We start from the raw sequence: 24,313 nt of genomic DNA, 5'->3' as shown, positions 1-24,313 counted from the left end.
TGCATACCCTCGCCCCGCCCCTACTGTTCGAGATTGCATGCGTTTATATTGGATAACGTCAAATTTCACCTTCGAAAACTTTGAAAATCCTTCTCAGATCCAAAATGATCAACGATCCGGATAAATTTTTTTGTAGCGTAATGACGAGCCTTAAGCTTAATGTGCCCAAGAAACTTGGTACAAACTTTACAGAGTTATTAACCCAAAACCGCGAATATACCCTATCTCCCCATTATAAAAAATGCTTTAAAGTGATCCAGAATCCGGATACGGAGTTGGATCCGGACAAAATTTCGGGAAGATTGCTCCATATTGACTTCCTATCTTGTGTAAAATGCTGGTGTACATAGGTCTATTAGTTTTCGAGATACACGCGCGAAACAGACACATACACGGACCCGACTGCAATATCCTCGCCCCCCCCCCCACTCCGTGGGCGAGAGTAATAAATAGGCACTGGTGGATCCAGGGGGGGGGGGTTGCAACCCTACTTACCGATGGAATACCAAACAAAAGTATCCTTAGACCTAATGAAAAAATGGCCTGGTGGAAGAAGACAAACCACTCCCTTATAAAGACCTGGATCCGCCCCTGATCGAGTAAGATTATTTTGTGGGATGAGAAAATCTTACCGGTAGCAAACTATTCAGTGTAAAATGTATTTTTATCACAAAACTAAACTTGATTATTTATTGGGTAAGAAGTGCTAGTTATTAGATTCGGTTTAGAATAAAAATTAAACCTGTCAACTACGTAATGGAAAAGAGAACATATGTTGCACTGAGTTAAATAATCTTGTTTGATTATAAGATTTTTTGTGACTTGAGGTGTTATGATAACTTGTTAGTTTTATGTCGGTTTTGAACATTCTATGGAAAACTGTTGTATAGAAGAAATACTCTATGATTTTAGGTCTGAAGAAAGACAAGAAAGTCACGTGCTGTATCCTGGGCCAGATAGCTGGAGACAAAGGTTTCCACTGTTATGTCAATTTTTACGCTGCCAGAATTATCATGCGTAACTATAATAGAGCTCATAATCGCAAGATAGCGTTCCACGGCCACGAACAAGTCCCCAATTACGGACAAAAATTGATGCGCACGTTTGAGCAGTGCGTTGCCAGCGAAGGAGCCATCTTTCACAAGTGCTGCCATCTAGCAGCCGGAGAACGTCGAAAGCAGCGATATGACACTCGGCAACACCGTCTTTACCTTCGTCGTAACAAGCATCCCGACGTCACTGGTGCTAGGAAGAAGCTGTAAAGATATATTCAGTAAAGAAGTTACGGTGTCAAACGTTTATGTATAGTAAAACGCACAGGTCAATGTGAATTTGGAATGTTGAATTTCTACTCTTTAATGTTAGAAATGACGGCTAACTTCTTGATGTGTTTTCTGTAGAACTGATGATTTACATTTAAATCTTACGTTATAATACGTTTTATTCTTTTCTCTCCCCCTTTTCATTTTTTATTATTTCTAAGGAATATTTACATATAATGTTGTTTTTCCCCCAACTTATTAACTGAACAAACAGTAATCTTACGCTCCCTATTTCCCCATGTCATTTATTTGGTGCAATAGGTTTTGTATGATCTCTGTTTATTTTCGGTAAAATTTGGCATTTTATATGTATATATTTGAAATAGTGATAGTTAGGTAATGACCTGGTCTAGGATACTTATAACAATATATCATATAATCACTATGCATTGCAATATTTTTTAAATATATTATCGTTACCTTAAAATTCTACATATATCGTGTAAGTAAATTTCTGTGTTAAGAATATAAAAGTATATGATTATAATTTTTTTTCACATTTTGTTTTATTTTAAACACGAATTATGACCGTATGTAGCTATCAAAGACAGACCTTTATACACACTCATTTACATCTAGTACATATTTATCATCAGTCAAAATTAATACATTCGTGTATAAGTTAAGCCTAACCATTAATTAAGCAATATCTATACTTAGGAAAATTCATCCTTTGTTCGTGACATAATTTAAAAGTTTCACCTTCTTCTCGGCCTGGAAAAGGCAGGGATAAACTTATTATTAAGAGATTGTGTATTTGTAATTAAGCACAAAGCTACACAATGGGCGATCTGTGCTCTGCCCACCACGGAATTATTAAGCGACCCACATACCAATCTTTCTTCGGGACCCTGATTAAATCTAATCAGTAGAACAAAAGTTGTCTACAGACACTGATTACGTTATATTTAAAAGATTTTGGATCTTCACTATATCACTACAGTCCAAGTCGCCACGTCCAGCCGTGCTCTATCTGATGTCTGCGCATATTAACAATAGCTCTGTAGAGTAGTTTTCATTACAAAAGGTGCCGTTGGAAAGCTGTCATGCACAAAAACACCTCTATTCCCCAATAGCTTTCCGTAATTCAACTATTGTATAAAAATGACGGTTTCCCAGCACCTGTTTTAACAATTTGGTAGCTTAGAAATCTGTAGACGCTGCGTTCAGCGACTTGAGCGGTATGTTTTCTTATGAAATAGCATTAACACCAGTTTCATTCTCCACCTGGTATTAATACTATTTAATTCTGTAGACGCTTTGTCCAGCGACTTGAGCGGTATTTTTTCTTATTAAATAGCATTAACACCAGTTTCATTCTCCACCTGGTATTAATACTATTTAAATCTGTAGACGCTTCGTCCAGCGACTTGAGCAGTATGTTTTCTTATTAAATAGCATTAACTCCAGTTTCATTCTCCACCTGGTATTAATACTATTTAATTCTGTAGACGCTTCGTCCAGCGACTTGAGCAGTATGTTTTCTTATTAAATAGCATTAACTCCAGTTTCATTCTCCACCTGGTATTAATACTATTTAATCATTCATTATTCATTCTCCAGCTGCTTAATGTGTGCGATAATTGAACTGATATTTCGTGGAAGCGACTTATGTACATGTGACTTGTGTCTCTTTTACAGAAGGATATACTTCTTGATCAGGTTGCGTATTGTTTGTTGCCTTGGTCACAAAGATGGTTTTTGCAACTGACGTTTGTGTTCGTGGATTTTTAACTGTTCCAAGGCGGCAGATTTTTATTACCATAGCAAGAGTACGATTTTCTAAAGGTCTCTTTCTGGGTGGTACTGGTACTCCAAGTTGATCCATATTCTTTGGTTTTCCAATAACATTAAGTACAAATGATATCGCCGTCTTGAAGATTAAAACTCCCCAATTTGAACACAGCTTTATGATTCGAGTATATTAATATTTTACGTTGGAAAGGGCTGTTACATACTCAAACACCAAATAATATCAAAATGTAGATCTGATGTATGTAGTCCCACTGTTTTATTTGTTATGGTTGTCAAGCGACTTGGTGATTTACATAATCAAAATCGTTTCAGTATAACGTACTCAAGCGTCTGTATACATTTGTCCTGAATCATGGACAATATACACATAAATATGCAACTCAAGCGAAAGACAAGGATATAATTATATTAAAGAAGAGAAATATACTGGGATATCAGATATATATTATAGTAAAACATTACAATGGTAGGAGATAAAAAACTAAACCCTAATAAAAAAAAAGTTTATTTTAGACATAAAATATACCATAGCTAAAATCAAATACAAAATGTATTTGTTACATGGTGACAAGTAAGAGCTGTTTGACCAGCTGAGGAAGAAAGAAATCAGCATAACATATGTGTATGAAACATAATTTGAGTTGATAAATAAAAACTCAATTTAATCTTTGAGGGATTCTTACTTGTTTTCAGTTAATTAGCCTAATTGTGTCTCAAGTCTGCTGTCTTCTATGTTTTCACTTTTAATGCTTTACTCTAAAATACATATATACAGGAAGTGTATCTGCATGTGTTGCTTAAAGCATTGTTATGAATATGAAGTTAAAAACAACTACTTCAAAATGAACTTCAAACAATTGTAGTTTTGAGACTTTAACAATCAAATGTCTAGGAGTATGCTTTGTTTTTAAGATGAGAAAGAATATATCTGACGCTGTGTGGATTATAAATAAAGTAGTTGGTTTTTTTTTGGAAACTGCTGTTTTTATAGAATACTTCAAAATACCCCTATCAAATCACAATAATTTCGTATTTACACAATATCTTAATCACTGTATAGCTTTAGAAAAAAAAGCCTATTATATAAAATACTTAAATTAAAATGTATTAATTACTGCACGTCATTAGCAATGAAATTTCCAACATGCTTGTGAATGTTTACAGTATTAAAAAAGTAAATCCCTGGAAGGAAAAACAGAAGTAATCTGAGCAGGAGAATTGTAAGAAGAAAAAAACAAACTGAAATATAAATATGTGAAAATATGATGATACGAAAACACTAAATATAAAATATTCATGGGTAAGCAAAGGAACAGACATGAAGAACCCTATAAACAAGGAAGTAATTGTCTACACGTACAGAAGGTGTTTTTATTCACAATTAGATGACAGTATAAGAAAGATACAATATAGATAGTTTTTGATAGGAATAAATCAAAAATACAGGACATTCAAAAAGAGCATTATATACTGTTCCTTTCCTTTTTGCTCTTGCACACAAAAATCGATAGCAAGAAACTGGGTCACTCTGTATTACGATCGAAAATATCGTTAAGAGAGAGGCTGATGAAACAATGCGTTCTAATCGTTATAAGCAGAAACGTAAGAAAAGTATACTGAGTTGGCTGTACTGATGGCCGGGTTGATTTTTAGTTCAGCTCTAAGTGCATAGCTTACTTTGGTCAGAATTAATTATTCTGTACGTATTCTTTGTAAGAAAAAAAATGGTCAGGATGATTTCCTGGAAAACAATCCGTGAGATGCAGGTGAATACATTTTGTCAGACTGAAATTTATTGAAATGATAGAAAAAATAAATTACGATGAATATTTATGAGCTTTGTACTTCAAAATGGATGCTAGCAGTATTTTCAACTAGTTAGATAATTCATTGTTGATGACTAAAATTCGTGTGCATGATCACAAAAGGCTTGGGTTTTTGGTCACTGGTTTGAAAGTAATTACTGGTAAGTGTTATTGTCGCAAACATGCGCGCGCACACACACACTCAACTTGTAATTGTGTTTTTATTGATAATTTAATAAGAAATATATGCATGGTTCAGCTTTATGATGTAGAAAAACGACTTCGAAATGTGATTAGTAATATCATTTTATACAATGTAGCAACTCTTTTTTTTTTGTCGCTTTATTTCAAGCGCAACAATTTCAGGGCTTTGTTTGTTTGCCTTATTTTCTGTTTGTAGTTAAGCAAAAAGCTGGACAACTGGTATCGAAACGCGGTGTTTAGCGTTATAAGCCTTCAAACTTACCCCTGAGTCACTGTTGGGGGGAGGAAGACGAAAAATCCTCCCTACAAACCTAACATCAAACTCTTACACAAGGACGTTTAAATTTTACTTTTTCGCAAATTGTCACAAATTCAACAAAATTTTTGGAATACCTTTAAACTTTGACACAACCTTTCATAAACTTGTGCTGAAACGGATGTAGATTCTTTGTCGTATATTGAATAATTCCATGTTTGAGAAAACAAGATCCCTTTTATAATGTTTCATCGCAATTTCTTAGAACTCGTCTTATTTAGAATTGGTTTATAGCTTCTTCTAGGAGCTGATGCATACTAATTCTTTTATTTGATTCCACCATTGAAAGTATCAAGTAAAAACGTCGTACTTTCTCAACGGTTGAATGTGACATATTCGAGCTGCCTTTGTTACTGTAATCATGAATATATCATAAAAGAGTAAAAGAAAATACCCAAATGCTGTAGAGCGCCACTGGATTAATTTAGTCCCGGCATTAGGGTTTTTGCCAGTCTTGACAGAGAGGTATTCTGTTCTCCTTGACGAAATGTATACGAAAACATACTATAGTGATTGTGTTGGCTAATTACATGTCGAGGCGCTAAAGGAAAGGTGTACTGTTCTAGTCAATACAACTGTTACATCTGTAATTACATGCAACACAAATAAATATATTTTGAGGTTTAGATTTGATATTTCCATGAGAAATCAAACTTTTAGGTTCTGACCGCAACATTACACTACAAAAAAAAAATATATATATATATACAATTTACAGTAAAAAGTCCGTTTTGGACTTTTAATTAATGAACGGAATCTCGAACAAGTTATTTCAAGTTCAATGACTCAGCGGTTTGGTGCTCGATTGCTTTGATGGACAGACCAACAAAAAGTTCCTGAGCCATTGTGGATCTCAGGTTAGTTGAGATTAGTTTCATTCTCCATTAGCAGCCGTGTAATGTCAGAATAATTCTCACTGCAATATATATACATTTGAGGACAAAGAGATGAGTTTACTTTCTACTATATTCTTTACTGCATGAATTGGAATCGCCCCTGGTGGGATGTTTACTGACAATGCTTTGGGTTCATCACAGATTTCCAACACATTAACGTCTCCCGACTGAGATTGTTGTTCTAGAAGAGCAGTCAGTGATCTCTGATATCACCTGGTATATATGACAGGAAAAGAAGTAAGTCACTGCGCTATTTTAATTGAACGAATCTTTCTTGTGGATACTGAACGACGGTGTAAGAAATGATATAAAAATTATTTTGAGCCGTTGCACTGGATTTTAAATAGGCTCATTCCTTCCTTCATATTTAAACATAGATTGATTTTATGTATACTATTTCGTTTAAATGAATGAACTCCAAGGCTCCTGTGTTTGTTATCCGTTAACAAGATAGCGGTTATTATTAGGCTACAGCAAATTATCTTTCGTTTTTGCTCTAAGAAACTATAAACATTTTATTTACTCAGTGAACATTTTAGTACAAACAGTTTTCTCATTTCATCTGTAATACCATTTGGCCACTGGGTAGGAGTTATTGAAACTTTAATAACTTGATAATCATCATATTGTTGTTTACGCGCAAAGATAGACAATGGGGTATTTTACATTCTGAGCCTAGTTTCATTGTAACACGGTCTTTACTGCGCGATGAAAGGCGTCTTCTCGATTGGTTTGTTTTGATTTCGCGCAAAGCTACACGAGGGCTATCTGCGCTAACCGTCCCTAATGTAGTAGTGAAAGACTAGAGGGAAGGCAGCTAGTCATCACCACCCACCACCAAATCTTGGGCTACTCTTTTACCAACGAATAGTGGGATTGAATGTCATATTATAACTCCCCCAGGGCTGAAAGGGCGAGCATGTTGGTGAGATGGGAAGTCAAGCGCCCTAACCATGCCGGGCCGCGTCTGCACGCAGATAATAAACTAGAAAACTGTTGTCATTTAGACGTATTAACTTATTCTTTATTATCATTTATTTCTTGCGGAACAACAATTATTCAAGAATATTTACATTCTGTCCCCCAAGAGGAGACGAATCCTTTATCTTGATGTTGTAAGTCCGTAATTATCGTCAACAATTCGTTCATTGTTCTTTTCACTATCAGCTTTTTTTTTTTCTTTTTCTTTTTGCAATATTTCAAAGTTGAATAATTCCCCATTTGCCAAAAAACACATAGCACTCCTTAGTTTATCACTCTTTATTTTTTCATTATAGTTTTTCACATGCTCGTATCCTTTGCCTGCCGTAAAATCCTCCTTCACATATTTTTCAGTGGAACTTTTGTTTCTTTTCTAACTCTCCACTTGCTACCTTCCATTTTCTCTACGCAACGCCAGGCAAGTGATGTCTGCGACATTCTGTGATTAAACACTACTAAATAGACTTATTAGCATTACTAAAAAATATTAAACGAAACACCGTACTTTATACGTGGATCTCCATTGCACCCAAACAGAGAAAAACTCATCTACATCAGTTACGCCTATTTATTTGGTATACGATAAATGCTCAAGAAACGCATACATTTAAACCTAGCAAAGGAGAAGAGATTGTTCTCAAATGTGTTTCTGTACTGCCGTATTGACAGACTCCTCATGCGCTTGCGCGTAAGGCTAGACCCTGAAACTTGATACAAGAATAAGAAAGAGCCGACCGCGGCTCAAGATACGATAAATAAGCTATGACGTATTCAAATGTAATACAGTGCTTTTCCATTGCTTTATCATTACTGAGACTGAGTTTTTTTATGGCGATGTTTCGTTTTGATCAATGTACTTTATTTTTCTTAAGGTTGTTCTTTAATTTATTTCTCATGTCTTACTCTCTCTCTTATATTTCTTTTTCCCCTACTTTAATTTCTTTTGTTTAGTCTGTTCGACCTAATTATCTATGTTTAATATTTTCTTATAACTACACCCTTTCTTCGCCATTCCGATATCAATGTGTCACCAGTGGAACAGCGGTAAATTATCGGACTTACAGCGCTAGGGTCCAATTCTTTGCGGTGGACACAGCATATAGCACCATGTGGATTTGCTCTAAACCAGACTTATATGAAGGGCATAGCTACAAAATTATGTTAGGGGATTAAATTATAAAACAAATATTTTACTACGCTCATGTATATTTTGCTGTCCTAAGCAAATGCCTACCTGCCAAGGCCATCTCTGAGCTCGTTAATTTGTTAGTTCCTCTCAAAAACGTATGATAAACTATCTTCACGTAAAGCTATATTTACGAATAGTATGACAATTTATGATATATATTGTATATTATTCAATTAAGATTTTTTGTGTGAAAATTTGTGTTCTCTGGTAAGGACCCAATGTATCTGGTTAGACAATAATTTTTTATTTTTTTAAAGGAAGCCGCTTTTAATTAGAACTTGTAGGCAATGTAACAACCATTAAGAAGTCTGTTCATTCAGCGTTGATGATAAACAGATAGTCACTTCCAAGAGCAGCTTTTTAAAAGCACGATAAGATATGTAACTGCATTAGCTGTAGTGACGTATACTAGATGTACTTACGCAGGGTCACCGAAAGTGTTCTGTTTCAAAAGTATATAAAACCAAAATTAAGAGTAACAAATCCATTTTTTCTTGCTTTTGAAGTTCATGTGTCATTCCGTGTTGTAGCTTATAGAGTGCATAGTTCTTCTCGTGATTCGTGGCATGAGCACGTTTTACTGACAGTATGAATTGCAACGTTAAGCGTCCCTTGTGTCTACCGACTGACTGACAGACAACACACTACTTAAGGTGGTGCAAGTGGTTAAAACAGATGACCTCTCCAGGCGGCCTTCAGCCCCTTTTCGGGAAAATAAAGTGTCATGAAGCCTGTCACGTTATACGTAGTTATATAAATATTACCTCTTATGAAACTCGATGAGGGGTACTTAAGGTAATATTTTTAGTTAGAATGTTGAATTCAATTTAAACCTCATCCACTGTGAAGCCTCATAAGCATTTTATTTAGGTTTCAGAAGTAGCTTCCATTTTCTCATACTGTGATGGAACATTCTGTAGATCTAATACATAATAATCAGATATATCTGTAGATCTAATACATAATGATCAGGTATATCTGTAGATCTAATTCATAATGATCATGTGTATCTGCAGATGAGAACTATATTCTTAAACAACATATCCACCTGAAGACCTAAATCATCTCAGTCTTTTTCTGTCTCTCTCTATTTTCTTAGAAGGTTCGACTGCAGGAAGTCAAAAATTAAATTTGATTAGTTCTTCGATTTAAAAAAAAATCAGACACGTAGAATTAAATATGAAAATAATACAAATATCCAATGAACATTATATAATCAATAACAAGAAAAACAGATGCAAGTGTAAAAAATTCGGGATTTTTATGCAGAAATAACTAGAACGATCACACCAAACCAACAAGATATAATCAGTAGTTTTAATGTATCTACGTTATCACCAATGTGATAACTGATGAGAATCTCTAAAACTGATAGAACGCTGAAACAATCCACTCAAGTGACAATATCCAACATATTACAGAGATTGAGTTCATTTTATGAAAATAATTTGGAGCCTCACCACGTTGTTACAGTCGATGTCGCCACGTCCAGTCCAGTTTTGTCTGACGAATGTTCATGTTGATAACAGTTCTGCAGCATAGTTTTAATTTCAAAAGGCTCCGTGATAAGATTGTCGTGTCTACAACACACCCCTCCCCTTGATGGCTTTCCATAACTCATTTAATGTACGAGGACGACGGCTTCCCAGCACCTATTCCAACATTCCGATCGCACAAAAATTCATAGACGCTGTTTTTCCAATGCCATAAAGTACAAGGAATATCCCCGTCCTGGAAATTTTAAATCCGATTTGAATACATCTTTATTGTCTGAGTGCTTGAATATTTTGCATCAAAAATAGATATTACATATTTTCCTTTAAAACAATCAATTTTTGATGGCATCACACTACTCACGAAACTCTCAACAATGTTATAGTTCTGATACATATGTTGTACCATTGTAACTTTATATCGGCTGTAGTATTCACGTGATTTGTTGATTTGCATATTCAAATTCTTTTTAATATAACGCACTCAATTTTCTGTGGAATTCAATCATTTCTGTACGAATTGCAAGATGTTGCTAACTGTTGAAGAAAGCTACTATTAACAACAAAATAAAATAGGTATGGATTTCCCCTTATGGTCTTTTCACTTCCTCGAATAATTTGAAAAGAACATTCTCGTGAACAACGCTCTAAAACGCAATAATGTGGACATAACTTGCATTTATAGCCAGTTCTCTACAATGAACATTTGGAAAAGAGCATTCTCATGAGCAACACTATAAAATGCAGTAATACTGCCACACTTTAAAGGCAAGATTCCAAAATATTTGAACAGCATCAACAAATAGCATTCTTTCTATACATGATAGTCATCAAACTCAAACACACACAGTCATCAACAATAAACAAATAAATAAAACAAAGGGAACGCTAAAATATATTCAAGTTATCAGTCCACATTATCTGATTATTGCTTGAATAGATATATTTAAAAAAATACTACATTCTTACACGACAAATAAAGAACATCGTATTCACACAATTTTTTCATTAGGGGCAGTAAAACCAATTTTTTTCTTTTTCGTTTGCCTAAACGTGTTCATAACGTAACATGCTGTTGATATTGCAAATTTTGAGTACTATAAAGTTCCTTATTATGCACCTGTCACAACCTTCTAAAAAATAAAATGCTTATTCTAGCTACTAAATGTAAAAGTACCGGCTGATCGAGATTTTGGTAACTTTAATTTTAAAATATATTAAGAAGATAATGATACATTTAAATGTTTTTGTATTTTGCTTTATTTATGTGAAGCTTTTTAGATTACGAATACGAGTATTAAATTTTTTTTTAGATAATCGATCTAAAGTCATTATCGCTTAATTAAACCTTACAGTCAATTGGTTTACATTCATCTTTGTTATCTCTGTCACTAAACTGATGGGTGTTATATTTGTGTTTGTGCGTCTATGTCAGCTGTTAAGGTTTTGCGCCGTCTGGTTGACAAAAAGATAAACTTAACAGTCGTATGAACTACCAATTAAGGGAATCCGGGTATTGTGAGGCTGACTTTTTGGAGATAACGCAGTGGATATGTTAGCATAGTATATATACATTGAAAGGATTGAAAAATGTAAAATTAGGTAATTCGTAAAATTCCAGGCTTTATTACGGAATACATGAACTCCTTTTTTTCTACAAAATGTTAAGTTCCGACCACGAGGGAAATTTATGAAAGAAGGTAAGCATGTAACTTATTCCCAAGATTATAACGTTAATTAGATCAGTTTGGCACTGGTATTGATACTGATAGTAATGACTACATTGCATCACCGTGTTGTAGAGTTCAATATTTATATGGAAATAAAATAAAAAGTACATAATACTTTTTTCTTTTTTATTCTAATACTTGTAGCTATGGAACTTCGAGTTGGGAATAAGTACAGGCTTGGAAGAAAAATAGGAAGTGGTTCTTTTGGTGACATCTATCTTGGTAAGTTATTTTAAAGGTTACATTTACAATTTACAGATATGTTACCTGTCTTGATGATATAGTACAGAAGTGTAGTTTTATCTTCTAAATTCTATACTGCTCTGTTTGTCAGTTTACATAAATCATTAAATGCATCAACAATAACAGCCTAGGTATAACTAATGTTAGAATAACTTAAGCCCCACTCCCACATAAAAACTACAAATGTGAGGTCTAGAATTTCAGAAATCAAATTATTATGAAAAGATGCAAAAAATTTAAAGGCAGAATAAAAATTAAAATCTTCCTTTTATTCTGGTTAGTGAAAAGTTTATTTAAGATCAGCCATTTTCATTAATTTGTTCTTCAATGCCAAAATTTGTTATGCCTAAAAAAATTAAAGATAATATTATTCAGGTCCCCAGAATTGTTAGGGTCATGAATAGGTTTTCACTACCTTAATTTTACATTTTGTCTTTAACTTCTAAGGGCTAGACTGAAGGTGGCCTATTGGTTGGCTAGCTTGACTCTCAATCTGAGGATTTGTGATTTGAGACCCGTTGGTGCAAAAAGTGTTCCACACTTTATAAAAGTGACAGTCAAACCCTAGAGTTTGTGGTGAGAGTTGTTGACTAGTTGCCTTCCAGCTAATATGGCAAGCACATCTGTCAAATGAGGCCTTTTGCTAAATACCAGGGCACATCAGGCTGGCTGGGACATGGTACATATAGTAGTGGTCTAGTTGCTATATATATCATCAAATTTAAGTGAAAAAAGACTGTTATGGTGTGAACCAGATTATATGTGGGATGTTTGATTACATTGTAAACCTTTTAATAATTATATCAGGAGAGATAAATATTATATAACAGAATGTTTTGTCTCAGTATAGTAAAATAAATGTTCTATAATTGTATAGTGATACTGTGATATACACATAATTTGTAAACATCATGAGAAGACATGCCACACGTTTATCCATAATCAACAAATTGGCTAATGGTCATTTTGAAAGCATTTATTAGACCATGATTTAGGTATGCATTGAACTGCTAAAGGTAAGACTTAATAGTTTAATTCTTTAAATACCCATTGAGATAACCTCTCACCCTCTAACAGTGTGTAAAATTAGCCCATGTCCAATATAGTCTAAAATCAATAAATTTAAACAACAAAATTTTAACAGAATTCAGACAAACAGTATACATCACATATTAACAGGCAAATCGTTTCACAAATTTATAACACTTGATCTAAATAATTTTCTAGAAGAAAAAGTCTTTATCAAGGCTACCAAAAAACTTGAGTCTAGTATTAATGTGTTTCTACCATAGGAAGGCTGTACAAAGTCCTAACAATTTTGGTTACTTGAATAAGTTCTAATTCTTGTTTCCAAGTCCAAAATTTAAGCCTCTCTCAACAACTTAAATAATTTGAACCAGATTTTGTTCTAGAAATCCACCTCTGACTTTTTTCAACATAATAATCTTCCTGTAGTAAAAGGACCAAAACAACACACAGTACTCCAACTGCAGTGCCACCAAAGCATTGTAATGTGATCAATAGTGCCTGAACAATTATATTCATAACCTTAATTAATATAAGTTATAATGGGATACATTTAACTTGACTTATTGTTGTGGTGTGTGAGAGGACTGAGTTGAATAGCTGTACATCATTGTTCTTTCTTGTACTTTTGACCCTCTTGATCATAATAGTGCCCAATTAGCAATAATTTAATTTTTAACTCATGTTAAGCCTATTTTTGCACTGATAAGTCTCATGATGCATTATGTTGCATTCATATAGATGTCTTCTGTATTATTTCTGTGGTAATATGCAGTGTTTACAAAATGTTAAACCAAATATAATCTTTGGAAATCTATTGTAGGTGTGGTTGTAGGCTTGTTTTGAAACAAATATACTTCTCAGTTATTATAAGAGATGCTAGATACAGAATAGTCGCTAGTTTCTTGTTGATGTTCACTAAAGTGATTTTATATTTTCTTGTAATGTATCTGAATGGAAGTCGTAAAGATAACCTATGGAGTTAGTCAGTGAGACTAAGACTCCAGATTGACCCATTATCATAAGTAAAATGTACAGTGCAGTTTTAAAATTTGTATTCCTTTGTTGTTGTTTTTGTGTGGTAAATTAAAGATTGCTTGCTGTTGATGCAACACAATAAAAAGCCAAATACCGGGTCACTTATTCATTGAGGTTACAGTATGTAATCCCTCACTCTCAGAAGCAAAGAACCTGAATATCGATTCCATATTTAATGTAATCTTCATTTCTATATACCTATCAAAATAAATTTTAGAAAAATTTAAACTAACAACAGGAACCACATCTATAAACAGATTATTTCACAAGCTTGCAATATAAGTAATTGTGGTGTAAAAGTAACTAAAAAACAGGTTTATACAGGAGCTTTCAAAACTTGAACCTACTGGTATGATATGTAAGAAAAAAGTTGTCTTTATTTGATAAAGCATTTGATAAATTTGTATTCTCAATATTCTTGATTTGGATTAGGTCATTCACTCAAAGTTTGTTTGGAAGTGGTGGTCATTCCAAATGGAGGGGGATAATAGTAATAAAAGCAATCATTTTATTTTTACATTGTTTACATACTGTGCATTTTGAGGAGTAGTAAACCTACATTAAAATCTACTAGTACCATACCTTCTTATTTGGGCTAATAATAGTTAGGGCCATAGGTAAGCTTACTAAAACTAGGATAGTTCTTAAAATATTTCATTGATTGATGGCCACATTTGAGTTATTCCTTATTTACAACTTCTTCAGCTTAGATGTAGTTCATGAGATTTGAATTTTTTTTTTTTTTTCCCTATGTAATTCAGTCTGGAGTTGTTTCCTTGATACAGAAGTTTGGACCTTCTAGTATGGACATTAATTAATATTGTCAGGGATTAAAATATTGCATTCTTGAAAAATTTAATTTTGCTTGAGGAATTTCATCTTTTTAGTTGGATTTTCTTATTGGAAATGCATGGTCCATCTGTATTCCTTTAGTTATGACCAATGAAAGTGAGCATACTCTATGGATTAAATAAAAAGAAAATCATGATGAAATGCAACTTTACATGATGGAATGTAATCTTCCTGATAGCTTTCCCTCAAATGAATATAATTTGATTTCATTTTTTTAATCCCTGGTAGTATGGTGCAACAATTCTTAGATGTCATGCTTTAGCAGTTTGGTTATGGTGCAACAATTCTTAGATGTCATACTTTAGTAGTTTGGTTATGGTGCAACAATTCTTAGATGTCATACTTAAGTTGTTTGGTTATGGTGCAACAATTCTTAGATGTCATACTTTAGTAGTTTGATTATGGTGCAACAATTCTTAGATGTCATACTTTAGTAGTTTGATTATGGTGCAACTATTCTTAGATGTCATACTTTAGTAGTTGGATTATGGTGCAACAATTCTTAGATGTCACACTTTAATAGTTTGGTTATGGTGCAACAATTCTTAGATGTGATATTTTAGCAGTTTGGTTATGGTGCAACTATTCTTAGATGTCATACTTTAGCAGTTTGGTTATTAGTGCCTTCTGTTAGATATTTTGAAATTAAGTTTGTCTCATTCATTTTTATCACATTTTGAGTAAAAATTCTTTCAGAATGATTAGAGTTAATATCTTGAATCTATATTATCAGAAGCCAAGCTATCTTGTGTCCTGTATTTCAGTCTTATTTTGGCTACTCTTTGCTTGCTGTTTGAATTTGACTTCTTTTACTCTGATTTCTTTTGAGTTTGACCATTAATGTGAGTTGGGCTATTGTTTTTCCAAGGTTCCATCCAGTTTTTGTTTCACCACAGTATATTCTGTTATTAAATGAGTGTTTCTTTAATCATATCCTGTCAACTTAAATTTCAGAATAAGATTCATAATTTTTTGCTATCTTATACTTAAATTGCTATTGTTTTTGTTTGCAGGAACCAACATAAGTACTGGAGAAGAAGTAGCTATTAAGCTAGAATGTATCAAAACCAAACATCCTCAGCTGCACATTGAGAGCAAGTTCTACAGAATGATGCAAGGAGGTGGTGAGTCTAATGATAAAAACCTTGTATTTCTTGGTTTTATGCTTCAAAATGCAAATTAATTAATACTAGTAATAGTGTAAGTGATGGAGGTATCTCATATACTTAAATTATAAACCGCTAAGATGGGAGTAGAAAAATAATGCCGTACAATAAAACTGATGGTGCCACATTAATGGTGGGGAAACATATTTTTATTGTACTGTGTTATTGTTTCGATCCCATTTTAGTTGCTCATAATTTTCAATTAATTATAGTGACTTATACTCTTAAAGCCTGTACATGTTGCAAATGTTTTTATAACCTGTTTTGAATTTTTTTATGTAAAAAAAATTAAGAACCATGTAATTTTTTTTGTCAAAAAAAGTATTAAAACCTAATTGGCATGTAAGTATACATAATTGCTAAAAATCTCTTCAGTACCCAGACAATTGTACAAGTTCATAGACTGAACATGTATAGGCACATCCAAAAGGAACAAGGGATTTCATAAAAAAACACCCAAATAAAGACTTAAGCAGAAAACAAGGGAGACATGAAAGCCCTGGTATCAAAAGGTCCATGTCACAAAGAAAAAGATGTAGACTGAATCTACCCTATGTACAAAGTGAGGGAGATATCCAAATGAATGAAGTACAGTGTGGTAGTTGAGACTGAATGGGAGAACTGAACCAGCCACCACAAATGTAACAACTCATGAAATGAAATGAGGTCACAACAGGGGAAGCCACAGTGTAAAGGGCAAGTAGACACCAAATGTCCATAGCATAGTGAAACAACAGACCTTAAAAATGTGACCTCCAAGTAAAAACCCTTTGCATGTAATGAAAAAAATGGGTCTGTAGTCAACTTGAAGGGAAAAATTGAGAACGAATGTTTGACCAATGCAGAAGAACTGAAATATGTGAAAGGCAGGGAGATGTGGAGGAAGTGTCTGAGACTCCAACTTCGGTCATCCATCACTGTGGAGAATGAGAAAATTCCTGTCATATACTGAGGAAAAAACAAAATTTGATCAAGTGAAACAGACTGATATTTGCCAGACAATTTCTCATCTTTGTGGGAATGGTAAAAAGATGGCCACAAAACTCTCAGAATGGTGTTGAGGAATTGCCCCATGGCAATTAAAACAGGTGAGGTGGGAAGTAGAAGTACAGAAAAATCCCTTGAGAAGTACCTGAGGAACTAAACTGTCTATAGCAAAGGAAGTTCACCAGTGGACAAAGTGAGAGAGCAGAGCTCCCACAGAATTGGATCTGAAGAGTGGCTCCAGAAACGAATCGCCCCCAAAACCCAATACATCCAACCCTCAAGGAGGGAAAGACCATGGATAGTAACAATGAGAAACCTGGTGTGGCACCCTGGTCCCAAGAGCAAGAAACTAAAGTGAGTAGAGATGACTGCTGAAGAGTTACATCAGCTTGTGATGGCAATAAAAAACCACATGATCCCAATAGAAAATCAGAGATTCTGGAGAAAAGATTGAGGGAGGCAAAAGTAAGGAAACCTGACAATGGAGACCTGAGAAACAAAAAAACCAAGGTAACTGAGATAGATAGAAGAAAACTGAGGGCAAGGTGTTAAAAAAGGCATATGCAAGTTGTTCCAGTAATGTTGATAGGGCTGTGTTGGAAAGCATCCAAGTGAAAAATGAAGTATGAGAATGAACGAAGAAGGTCAGTGTGAGATGAAGATGAGTAGATGATGAGAATGAAAAAGGAAGAAAAAAGAGGAGATAACTAAGCTGAAAGAAAGGAATCAGAAGAAGAAGGCTCATGCGACAAGGGAGCCCAAGATTCAGTAAAAAATTATTGGAGAAAAAAAGAAAACAAAAGACATACCTATGGAATCCAAGCTGTGAAGAATAGCAGTGGGACTACCTGATCCATGTCATGCTTCTATTGGTGGAGGGCTATAGTAGAATAATGATTACATTGTAGGCTGGCACAATTAGCCTTGACAAGTGAAGGAGTGGAAGTTTTGTTCAAGGCTTGTGGTATGTGTAGGAATTTACACAGAAGTGCATGTGAGGTAATATCTCTTTCTGGTGCAGAGATGGATAGCTTTTCTGAAATTTTTAATCTATTTAGTTTTCACATATTATGTTAAGTTTGTATATAAAATCCAAGGAAAACCTACTTGCTAGTTTTCATTTTCACTCTGATTTCCCTTTCTGTAGCTATAGTAATTCTTTAATTTATCAAGAAACAAAAAATTTCAGCAGTTGAAATTTTGCACATTTGGTGATTCACACTAGGATTGTCTAATAACTGTTGTCCATTTTTCAATAAGATAACACAGGGCAGCAATGGTTTTATTATCTTGAAATTTTTACATGTTCTGCAGTACTTCCTGTTTGCTGAATCCAAAAATGATATCCATTTTTCTCCATCATGTACAGATTTTTTCACAAAATGCCATATGTACTTTTACATAAGTGAATATTTTTCATTGAAATTGGGTCACATTTTGTTATGCTTAAAATGTTGACAACCACTAGCTATAGATTTCTTTAGACCAATCTCGACGTGAGAGTCTTATCGATCATTCTAGAAACCACGAGAAACACACTACTAATATATAAACAGCTAACAGGCTGCGTGATGTGTCATTTCTGGAAAGTATTTGTTTGTGCATGCACTTTGACATTATTTTTTTCTTTTCAATATTACTTATTCCTCACTATGGCAACAATAGGTTGTGTAAATGACCCAAACATATTCTGTTATATTTGTGGTAAATATGCTGTAAAGAAACAAATGCAAAACATTACAGAATTCATCAAAAAAATGTATTAAGCATATTTTGTATTAAAACATGGGGACCAAGACATCATGGGCTCCACACAAAGTTTGGACTATTTGTGTCGAAGAGTTGAGACAATGGACAAAAGGTAAGAAAAAGTCTTTGCCTTTTGGAATTTCAGTGGTTTTGGGTGAGCCTAGAAATCACGGAGATGACTGCAATTTTTTTCTCACGTAATGTGCAAGGCTACAACACTCAAAGTAAAAAGGAAATTTCTCATCCAAACCTTCAATATGCCATAAGACCTCTTGCTCATGGACCTGATGTATGTGTACCTACTCCACTTTTGATACAATTTCATCTGGAAATGTTTTGTGAAACACAACTTTTCAAACAAGGTGAACTTAATGAATATGTGAGAGATTTGGTCCTTCCAAAGGTTCTTCAGATATTTTGAGATCCAGATTTCAGGCTAAGAACTTACTTTCTCCATGGACATCATTTTGCAGGTACAGAGATCATTAGAAAGAGTTTATACCATACTTTTTGCAAGAAGGTTCGCTGGTTTATTGAAACAATATTGCTGAATTAATACCAATGCTAGGAGCTGCATTACACCATGGGGAGGTTTCACTTACTTTGGCTTTAATCTTTCTCTAGTTACCATTCTCTGCTCTTTACAGTGGCTGCAGTGGTGGAACCCTCCAGTGGCTCACCTGTAAGTCTGAAAGCTTATACAACTAAAAACTTGGTTTTGATACCTGTGGTGGGCATCTATTATGGAAACAATTGAACCCATAAAGTGGCCGATGATGCCTCCAAGGAAATCCCTATCCAAAATCCACATCAAATGGGGAAGTACAGAAATTGTTAAGCCCATCCATCCCTGCTCAGTACCTGCACTTGACAAAAAATAATAACAGATGTGTGCCTGCCCTAACATCTGGCTCACGCTTGCACTGTCTCTCAGTGTGAGACCTAATTCCAGATGATCGTGCCTGATGGCAGTGGTCCCTACATCCCTCTGGTGTCCCCCCCCCCAAATTTTCTTTAGTTGTGTACGGAAGAACCATTGCTTCCGAAGTCTCAAAAGCTGCTGAGAAAGTCAGTATGGAGAGTTCCACAGTAAGTGGTGCAATCTTACTGGTACAAGATTGAGCGGACAAACCCCTCATTTGGGAAGTAGAGCTTCTGTGTTACCTGGTTGTGTAGTATAGGACACCCCACTACATTATGAACCAAGCCATTCCTGGTGGTTAATATTTGTCCAATATAGTCTAGCCTGACTTATAACTGCACTCACACTACACACTCATGCTTAGCTGCCTACCTGTGAGATAATGGATGATTGGGCAATCTTCTATTCTGCCCATCTTAGTGACACATTAGGACTCAGCAAAAGGTTATTATGACAATATCTTTTGCACTACCACCTCTGTTGGTAGAGGGGTATTCATTGCTTGAGATGAATATCACACTCCATGGGCTTTCCCAATCTAACATTGTTTTCAAGAAAAAAAGCTCATCTTTTTAATTTCTCTACACCAGCTCCTTCACCATCTTCAGTGTAGGATTCTGGTTCTTTGTAGTGAAGAGAGGTGAATAGCATTTTTTTTTAAGTTAACATTTTCCTTACTTAAATGCATTTCAGATAGATACTCGCCTCTTTGTGCCTCCTCCCCACTTCCAGTGCATTTGTTTTACATCATCAATAATGAGTTTGTGTTCACATACTATTGCTCATAGGGTTTGTGCATAAAGGATGTGATGCTCTCCTTTTGGTAGTGGACTATAGTCTAATGGTGATTACATCATAGGCTAGTACAGTATACGCTGACATGTGTAAGGGTAGGAGCTTTGTTCAAGGTTGGTGGCATGTGCAGGAATTTACATGGCATTGTGTGCAAAATAATAGCTCCTTGTGTTGCAGAGAGATGAATATCTATCTGAAATACATTTTCAGGTAAGGAAAATGTTAAAATTTAAAAATTTACTGTATACATGTATTTTAATTTTGTTTAGCAAAACTGCAGTCAGTGGAAGTGCTTTTCTAAAATTATTGCAAAATATGTTGCTCTTATAAAGTATGAATGCTTCATAATAAGTTCTTTTTTCACCTTATTAATGTGACCAATTCTGGTATTGATTTTTTTTCATTACTAAAACAAATGTCCAAAAACAGCACTGACTCAAACATTTAAAAGGAACACTATTTGAAACAATAGTGCATGAATAAACAATGTCAACACTAAGACTGAAAAGTGGAGTACATTATTTTTGTGAAATTCCTAGTCGAATAAATTTTACACATTTACACAATATCAGATATAGTTATGAAGGTTGATTATAAATCTAACAAATTGAAAAACTTTCATTCATTGTAAGAAATAGTATATTGTTAATTTGCTACGTTTTCTTGTACATTTTTAATTTATTTTGCGTGTACATCAAGTGATTGAGTTTACTTTTGTAAACAAGTTTGTTTTGTGTAAAAATGTGCTTGAAAGAAAAGTTTTGTTATTAATGGTACTTATTTTTGTGTGTTTTGTTAGTATTCCTTTCACGAACAAGTGTATTTATCGTAGTGATGATTCATACAAAATATGTTATAGAAAAATGATAAAAGTAAGCTGTGTAAGCATTATATGTGTTCAAGATTCTGCTGTAAGATAAGTTTTATGAACAATAAGCTACTGCTTATTATTTTGTTTTAAACATCATTGAATTTTCAGTGGGAATCCCTATCATCAAGTGGTGTGGTTCAGAAGGAGATTACAATGTTATGGTAATGGAACTTTTGGGGCCCAGTTTAGAAGATCTGTTCAATTTCTGTAATAGAAAATTTAGTCTGAAAACTGTTTTACTTCTAGCTGATCAATTGGTAAGATTCTTTAAAGTTTGTTTCAAACCACAAAGTTTACTTTTGACATCTACATAATGTTTCTGTAATTTTATATTTTTAGATGTGTTGATCACAAATCATCTAATACGAGCATCAGTTAAAAATTAAGCTTAAAGTTTGATGACCAGTTTCATTGTGACAGTCAGAAAACATATTGTGGAATCTGTAATTGCATTAATCTTTCAAATCTATTAAGTTAGTTTCACCTGTAATTTTCTTTTATCTTAATAGCTTGTGTTGTCTTTATCTAGTGAATACCCACCTATATGTAGTGAACTCACATGCTCTGAAACTTTTATTCAGTAAATGGACACTTAGTTTTGGGAATAACATCAGTAACTTGAAAAATAAAAATAAAATATTAAATTTTATTAGATAAAACCTGACTTATAGGTATGGTTTGTCTAAGAGGATGGTTATCTTTGTCTTTATGAATCTAAAATGTTATCTTTGGAAGATAAAACTTAGATTAGTAGCTTATTGTGAAGGGTAGCACTTTTGTTATGAGTAAAGGTATCTCAATGTGCTCAGTTTTGAAACCTTATATTAAGAACAAGGTTTTGAAATTTATGAAACCTGCTAAATATGTTTCATAATATAATCTACAAATGTTTTAAAAATCTGCCAATCCTTGTAGTTTGAAGTTTACTGTCTCAAAGAAACTAACAATGTTTTTTACCTTACATAGAATGAAGTATTATCTAATTAAAGAAAAATTTTAATATCCTCTTTAGCAGAAGCTGAGAGAATATCCATAAAATCAAATTGAATGTATTTTGAAACCTGTATTTAGAATAGGGGATTTTTTTTAGATACACTGATGTGATGTAAATCCGAAAAGTAACTATTCATTTACTGTACACAAGTTTTCTTGCTGACCAACAAGTATGCACAATGCATTACTAGGTGGCGATCTTTTAGAATAAAATAATACATGACAATAAAACTAGGAAGTATGTTGAGTGTAATTCATCACGTGTCAAATGTCTGGAATGTTGAAGTTGAAACTGATAACTTTACTGTAGTGAATAGAGTTGAGAATTCCAAAGTTTGTGATTGTCATTATGAAATTTGCTTTCAATAAACCATATTCATCTTACTGTCTTCTCAGATTGTGAGCTTGTTGTGTATTTTTGTGTAATAAATAACTGGACTTCCTTTTAGTTTTTGTAATGGGAAAAAAAATTGAAGATACAGTACTAATAATTATTTTTGTTACTTATTGTAATTTTGAAGTTTGTTATTTTCAGTTTTATGGTATTTTTTACACCTCTACATTTAACTTCGGTCACTTAAGTATTGTACATCATACAAAGAAAGTTGGAATTAAGTATGTTTCTTAACTCTTTTTAAACCTGAGTGGACACTGCCAGTATCAGGCCAAAAATCCAGATTTACCTATTGGATGATGACAATGTTCAATAACATTTATGTCTCTTTGGCTGAAAACTAATCTAAACCATGTTATTATTCACCTTTTGTAAATAGACCATAAATTCCATGAAGTGTTGTCATTTGTTTTGAAACAAATTTCAAATCAACAAGTTGTGTTTGAGACCAATTTTTTTCATGTTTTCCTGTGAAGTCTAACAATTTGTTTCTATCAATTGTTAAACAAATGATGGTGAGCGGAAAGAGGCCACTGAAATGTGTTACTGCTGAACAAGCAATGAGTGTATTCAGTCAGTTAGATGATGGAGGAAGTGATGACAATGGTGATTCTGAATTTGACTTTGGAAGAGATTACCGATGAAAGCATCTCAGAATAGTCATCGAGAACCAGTTCCAGTGATTCTCAATCAGCTGATCAAAGGGGGGGCTTGCCCCAACCAGGAATCAGTGGTACAAAGCCCCAACTAGATTTGATCCACCCCTTAGATCTAGATATATCTATAATAATTGGGCTGTAGTAGATCTGGAATATAGGTCAGCCACAAATAATGACTTTGAGTTTTGCCAAAGAACAGACATGACCCTGGTGTACATGTCGACATCAATGATAACACCCCTTGACTGTTTCAGAGTTCTGTTTACAGAAGATGCAAGTAACAGTCTCATCACTGCTGTCAATGGGTACATCAAAGCACAAGTTTCAAAGAAAATGCCTGCTCAGAAACGGTTGAGGTATTTGAACTGGACACTCTTTACCCACTATGAGCTGCTGAAGTTTCTTGTGATGACAATGTCAGTGGGCATTGACAAAGAACCTAGCATTCAAGATTACTTCGTCTCCAACCAGTCTCTCTACATATCCTTCTATCACCAAATGTTCAACAGGGAGAGGTTTGAGGCTATTTACTCAACAATGCTTCATGTGGGTATCCCTGATGCTTAAGGGAAAAACAAAATTAAGAAAATTGAAATTTTATAAGTTATGGTGATAATCTTAAAAAAACATCATGAAAATAATTCCTTCAGAATCCACAAAAAAGTATGGGTATAAAAAAGTTAATTAATCCAAACACAAAAATGGTTAAAGAATTCTGAAGATAAATGTCCATGTAAAAACTTTATAAGTAGTTTATAGAATCATATTTTGTAGAAGTAAGGCTTTTTTACTTTGGCATCTTGTACATTCACCATTGTATACTTCTCACTGTGTGTTATAACAGGGGTTCTCAAACCTTTTTTGCTGGATCTCTGAATATATTTCAGGCTGTGACAACTCCCCCCCCCCCCCTAAGAAGTACGCTGT

General features: G+C 34.0%; 2 protein-coding genes across 2 annotated transcripts in view; both read left to right on the top strand.

The window, feature by feature from the left end:
- Positions 1-3,730, top strand: part of LOC106457083 — a 25,275-nt gene extending 21,545 nt beyond the window's left edge. Inside the window, exon 3 of the mRNA XM_013916465.2 lies at positions 913-3,730. Within this exon, the coding sequence (XP_013771919.1) occupies positions 913-1,262 (350 nt within the window). The 3' untranslated portion in view covers positions 1,263-3,730. The remainder of the gene's footprint in view (positions 1-912) is intronic.
- Positions 3,731-11,444: 7,714 nt separating this feature from the next.
- LOC106457082 (casein kinase I-like) overlaps positions 11,445-24,313 on the top strand; it is a gene marked incomplete in the record, with an annotated part of 36,159 nt that continues 23,290 nt past the window's right edge. The window contains 4 exon segments of the mRNA XM_022382900.1: positions 11,445-11,661; positions 11,836-11,913; positions 15,864-15,974; positions 21,449-21,597. Coding sequence (XP_022238608.1) covers positions 11,652-11,661; positions 11,836-11,913; positions 15,864-15,974; positions 21,449-21,597 — 348 coding nt within the window.

This window comes from Limulus polyphemus, unplaced genomic scaffold, assembly GCF_000517525.1.
Source record: "Limulus polyphemus unplaced genomic scaffold, Limulus_polyphemus-2.1.2 Scaffold290, whole genome shotgun sequence".
NCBI classification, from domain to species: Eukaryota; Metazoa; Arthropoda; class Merostomata; order Xiphosura; family Limulidae; genus Limulus; species Limulus polyphemus.
This window is presented reverse-complemented; position numbering and strand designations above follow the sequence as displayed.